A 6,000-nucleotide genomic window follows, 5' to 3' on the forward strand; every position below is an offset into this window, starting at 1 on the left:
ATCTCAGAAATACCCCTGAGAGCCTGTTTGGTCCAGTGGTTAAGGTACCAGCTAGAGACCTAGTCATACCTTAGCCATGAAAACCAGCTGGGTGATTTTGGGCCAGTCCCAGTGGTGAAATTCATTTTTTAAAAATATTGGTTATGTGGGCATAGCAGGGGAAGGATACTGTAAAATCTCCATTCCCTCCCCATTCCAGGGGAAGGATACTGCAAAATTTCCATTCCCTCCCCACTCCAGGGGAAGGATACTACTAAATCTCCATTCCCACCCCACTCCAGGGGAAGGTTACTACAAAATCTTGATTCCCACCCCACTCCAAGGAAAGGATACTGCAAAATCCCTATTCCCACCCCACTCCAGAGCCGAGGTGGCTCAGTGGTTAAATGCAGCACTGCAGGCTACTTCAGCTGAATGCAGTTCTGCAGTTCGGCTGTTCAAATCTCACCGGCTCAGGGTTGACTCAGCCTTCCATCCTTCCGAGGTGGGTAAAATGAGGACCCGGATTGTTGTTGGGGGCGATATGCTGACTCTGTAAACCGCTTAGAGAGGGCTGAAAGCCCTATGAAGCGGTATATAAGTCTAACTGCTATTGCTATTAAGTCTAACTGCTACTCCAGGGGAAGGATACAGCAAAATCTCCATTCCCACCCCACTCCAGGGGAAGGATACTGCAAAATCTCCATTCCCAATCCCACTCCAGGGGAAGGATACTTCAAAATCTCCATTCCCACCCCACTCCAGGGGAAGGTTACTACAAAATCCTGATTCCCACCCCACTCCAGGGGAAGGATACTGCAAAATCCCTATTCCTACCCCACTCCAGGGGAAGGATACTACAAAATCTCCATTCCCACCCCACTCCAGGGGAAGGTTACTACAAAATCTTGATTCCCACCCTATTCCAGGGGAAGGTTACTACAAAATCTTGATTCCCACCCCACTCCAGGGGAAGGATACTGCAAAATCTTCATTCCCACCCCACTCCAGGGGAAGGATACTGCAAAATCTCCATTCCCTCCCCACTCCAGGGGAAGGATACTGCAAAATCTCCATTCCTACCCCACTCCAGGGGAAGGATACTACAAAATCCCCATTCCCACTCCACTACAGGGGAAGGATACTGCAAAATCTCCATTCCCACCCCATTCCAGGGGAAGGATACTGCAAAATCTCCATTTCCTCCCCACTCCAGGGGAAGGATACTGAAGAATCTCCATTCCCACCCCAGTCCAGGGGAAGGATACTACAAAATCCCCATTCCCACTCTACTCCAGGGGAATGATCCTGCAAAATTTCCATTCCCACCCCACTCCAGGGGAAGGTTACTACAAAATCTCCATTCCCACCCCACTCCAGGGGAAGGTTACTACAAAATCTCCATTCCCACCCCACTCCAGGGGAAGGTTACTACAAAATCTTGATTCCCACCCCACTCCAGGGGAAGGATACTGCAAAATCTCCATTCCCACCCCACTCCAGGGGAAGGATACTGCAAAATCTCCATTCCCACCCCACTCCAGGGGAAGGATACTGCAAAATCCCTATTCCCACCTCACTCCAGGGGAAGGTTACTACAAAATCTCCATTCCCACCTCACTCCAGGGGAAGGATACTGCAAAATCCCTATTCCCACCTCACTCCAGGGGAAGGATACTGCAAAATCCCTATTCCCACCCCACTCCAGGGGAAGGATACTACAAAATCTCCATTCTCACCCCACTCTGGGGCCAGTCAGAGGAGGTATTTATCAGTTCCCCGAACTACTCAGAATTTCTGCTACCGGTTCTCCAAAACCTGTGAGAATCTGCTTAATTTCACCCCTAGCCAGTCTCCCTCTCTCCCTTAGCTCAACTCACCCTACCAGGTTGTTGTTGTGGGGCAAACAGGATGAGGAAGATAAACTAACAAACAAATAAACAATGACACGCTAACCCAAGCAATTGTAGGGGAAGGAGGCAGAGGCAAGGGGCAGAAATATCACACAATAAAGCAGGGGAACAGAACTGGCAAGCGAGGCAGCGATGCAGCTAATCATTGGTAGAACCAAGTTTGTTGCTGCTGTCGCCTGTGTTAAGCCTTTCCATGTTTTCCCTGGCAAAGATCGGCCTGCACTCCACCCAGCTCACGTGGCTATTGCAGGCAAAATAAGCTGGTCCTTAACTTCGATAAATCAAAAATTTTACTTTTTGCTAAAAGACCAAGCCATTACTCCTGGCAAATAGAAGGATATAGTTTGGAACAGGTTAGAACATTTAGATACCTTGATGTGGTTTTCCACTCGCTAGGGACATGGAAGGCACACCTGGACCACACATTGTAAGTGGCCATTAGGTCCTCAAATGCAATCAAACATTTCTTTTATACAAGTGGAGGTCAGTTAGTACCTGCTTCCTTAAAACTTTTTGAGGCCAAAACATTGGCACAAATTCTTTACGGGGCACAACAGGAATCCTTGCAAAGAGAGACTTGCTAGAAACCATACAAACTAAATTCCTGCGAGCCATCTTAGCCGCACCCAATGGAACTCCAAATGCCCAGTTAAGAATTGAGACAGGCATGCCTCAAATTCAGGTAGGAGCCTGGAAGATGATGATCATTTATTGGCTTAAAATGCATTTCTTCCAAAGGGACTGTCCCCACTAGTGTTGACTGACAATTTCCCATCCCCCTGGAAACAGGCAATTGATCACAGGCTGGGCTCTTATGGGCTCTCAACATTATTCTTAATGTCCCTAGGCTTTAAACAAGCAAAGCAAGTAGTAATCAATAGAATGAGGGACATGGAGTTCCAAGAACTAAACAGTTGCCTCTCCACAGTAGGGACAGAATCAAACAGGGAGTGTGGGAATCGGCAAGATATCTAAATGACCTGATCTCCCCAAAACAAAGAATAGCTTTCTTCAGAGCCAGATTTAGCATTCTTCCTTCAGCACTCCCCCAGGGCAGGTATAAGAGAACACCTATAGCAGAACGGGTTTGTATATGTGGTAAAGGAGAAGTGGAAGATAATTCACATGTTCTATTACACTGTGAGCTATACAGAGCTTGTAGGTCTGCACATATTCTCCCCTTATTAGAGAGATTGCCAGGGAGGGCAGACAATTTTTATCTAGGCTTTCTCCTCCAGGACACTAACCCGGTTACCATGTATGCAGTGGCAAAGTTCTGTTCTGCTGCAATGTCCATAAGAAAAAAATTGGCTATGGAAGTATAGTTGTCATCTTATACCAATTATCTGGACATACCTTTTCACAATCTTTGGACCATTATATTATTATCCACTTCTAATGTCAATACTTTTTAATTATATTTTAATGTTAGTATTTTTTGATATAGTGTAAAAACTAATGTGTATTGCTGGTCTTTGACCGCGTAATAAAGATTTTACTACTTACTTACACCCAACTCTACCCTTTACCTGAACCGAAAGGAAATGAACTCTGAATTAAATAGATAGTCTGATATGTCCCTTGGCCTGAAGTGGGTGTACACAGCAGATACATATAACAAGGAAAGAGCCGCAGGTAGACAGCAAAGTCAAAAGAACGCACCAGGAGAAGCCACAGAAAGCCACGCCCACGATGCCACCAAGATGATGGCAATGCATCAGGAGTCGAGCTTCAATGAAGATGATTTTGCTTCCCCCCTCCTCCTTATTGTGCAATTTTTCATCATCTCAAAAAGGCCCCCAGCACCAACTTTCATGGACTACACCCATGCAACAGGTAAGTAAAATATTGCCCTGGGAAGCATCTGCCACTCCACCTACCTAGCGATGGATCTATCCTTGATATTGTTACTTTGAAAGGGAGTGGGTGAAAAAGAGCACAATAGGTTTCTAAGACATTCAAGCACTAAAACTTTGCTTTCAGGTGTTGCCATGCATAAAACAAACCTTGGGTATGATGCTCATATTTTTCACTGACATGCAACATGGTGAGAGTTTCTGATTTCACAAGGACCATTTTTTTTTGTTCTTCCAAGCTATCTGGCAACATAACCTCTCCCTTTGACTTTTAATTTCTTCTTGGCCAAACTTCCTTTCTATTCTCTCTCTCTCTCCTTGGCAGTTGAGGACGGAGTAGAAAAGTCACCCACTAAAATTAGAAGTCTACTAAACTGGAGTTTTCTTTCGTCCCCAGAGAGAAGTCTCCAGCACAATTTTCATGGCCAAAATTGGCTCAATGGAAGTTCCCCAGAAAATAGAAAGACTAGATTAGTGGGGGGCATCAGCTGAGCCGGTTCAGAAGAAACAGAACAAAACAGCAAAGGTGGCCTGAACCACTTTGAACTGCTGCTGGGTCTGAAATTGGAAACCCTTGAGATAAACAGGTGTCCATGCTCACCTACCATGGCACACAGGATAAACTCTGCAAAATTGTACAGGTACCATACCCAGCACCCATCATGCACAGCCAATCCTGACTGGGGGTGGATGGAATCTGGAGTTTTTCTCTCTTGGAGAGGGCTTCTAAGCAGCTCAAGGATGACTCAGCCTTCCGTCCTTCCGAGGTGGGTAAAACAAGGACCCAGATTGTTGGGGGCAATAGGTTGACTCTATAAACCGCTTAGAGAGGGCTGTGAAGCACTGAAGCAGCATATAAATCTAAGTGATATTGTTATTGCTATTCTTTCCCACATAAAGCAACATATGTCTAAGTGTTATTGCTATTCTTTCCCACATAAAGCGAGGTATAAATCTAAGTTATTGCTCTTCGTCTCCCATAAGGCGACATATAAATGCCATTGCTAATGCTTCCAGGCTATCAGCAGCTACTTCAGGCATCGGTTTTGGTTAACTGGTTAATTACGGCTCTGAGTTCAAGAAGCGCCGTACAGGGGTGGAGGGACCGTCGGACCCTCCCGAAGACTGGAGCGCCCCTGCCAGCCGTGGACTTCAACGCCCAGCATCCCCTCGGGCATCTTGGCCCCTGACGGCAGACGAAGCCCTCGCGTCCCAAAAGGGCCCGCCTGAGCAAGGCCGAAACGGCGGCTGAGGCGGCGGGGACTGAGGGACGAGACAGCCCGGCCCTTTTCGGCCGCTCTTTGCCCCCCGCGGCTCTTCCCCGCTTACTGCGGGGTTTTCGCTCCCGCGGCCGAAAGACGAGCCGGGCTCGGCAGCCTGAGGTGGGGGCGCGCACTGCCTTCGCCCCGCGGCGGGACAGCCCGCAGCCTCGCCCAGCAGCCCGCAGGAGCCCCGGGAGTGAGTGCGCGCCCTGGCCCCGCCCGACGCCTGTTACCTGCTCTGCCTCCCCGTCGGCCTCCAGCTCGCCCAGATAGTACTGCTGGAGCCATCGGCGCGCGTTGGCCGAGTGCCGGTGCGGCGGGCCGTCCAGCGCGGCGCTCACGTCGGTGCCAGCCCGCTCCAGCAGCACCTGCTGCCCGCCCGGGTGGAGGCGCGCGAAGGCGCTGAGGTCGTAGAGGCGGCGGCCGGTCAGCACCAGGCAGGCGCCCTGGGCGCAGCCGGCGCGCAGCTCGGCACGGCTGAAGGAGCGGCTGGTTGGTCTGGCGGCCATCGAGGAACGTCTGGCGAGGATTCGGTTGCGCTGGCCGGGCACCTGCTAGCCTCATGGCTGTGCGCCCGCCCCGCTCCGCCCCCGACGGCGCCGCCCCTCCGCCGAAGCATCGCGCCCGCTGCCAGGCCGCCCCCGCCGCCAGTGGCCGGGCCGGCGAGTGAGGGAAAGGGGCCTCTGAGCGCGCGCAGAGTGCCGCCGCTTCCCCTGGCGGGAGCATCTCAAAAACGGCGAGGGGATACAAGCCACCCCAACCCACTGCCCTGAGGCGGACCACGCCGTCCCCGCCCGGGCTTCCCCGCAAGAGCGCTGCCTCATTCTTAGAATAGAAGCTGGAAGGGACCTTGGAGGTCTTCTAGTCCAGCCACCTGATCAAACAGGAGATCCTGTGCAATTTGACACAAGTGGCCGTCTCAACTCTTCTTAAAAAAAAAACCGTGATGGAGCAGCGCCCACAATTTCTGGTGGCCAACTGTTCCACTGG

The 6,000-nt window shown here is 50.4% G+C and overlaps 1 protein-coding gene across 1 annotated transcript in view; it reads right to left on the reverse strand.

The window, feature by feature from the left end:
- FA2H (fatty acid 2-hydroxylase) overlaps positions 1-5,576 on the reverse strand; it is a 58,366-nt gene extending 52,790 nt beyond the window's left edge. Inside the window, exon 1 of the mRNA XM_087728897.1 lies at positions 5,244-5,576. Coding sequence (XP_087585023.1) covers positions 5,244-5,519 — 276 coding nt within the window. The 5' untranslated portion in view covers positions 5,520-5,576. The remainder of the gene's footprint in view (positions 1-5,243) is intronic.
- Positions 5,577-6,000: the final 424 nt, after the last annotated feature.

Source organism: Thamnophis sirtalis, unplaced genomic scaffold (genome assembly GCF_051295495.1).
Source record: "Thamnophis sirtalis isolate CommonGarterSnake01/CBP01778 unplaced genomic scaffold, rThaSir2_p1.2 scaffold_14, whole genome shotgun sequence".
Taxonomy (NCBI): Eukaryota; Metazoa; Chordata; class Lepidosauria; order Squamata; family Natricidae; genus Thamnophis; species Thamnophis sirtalis.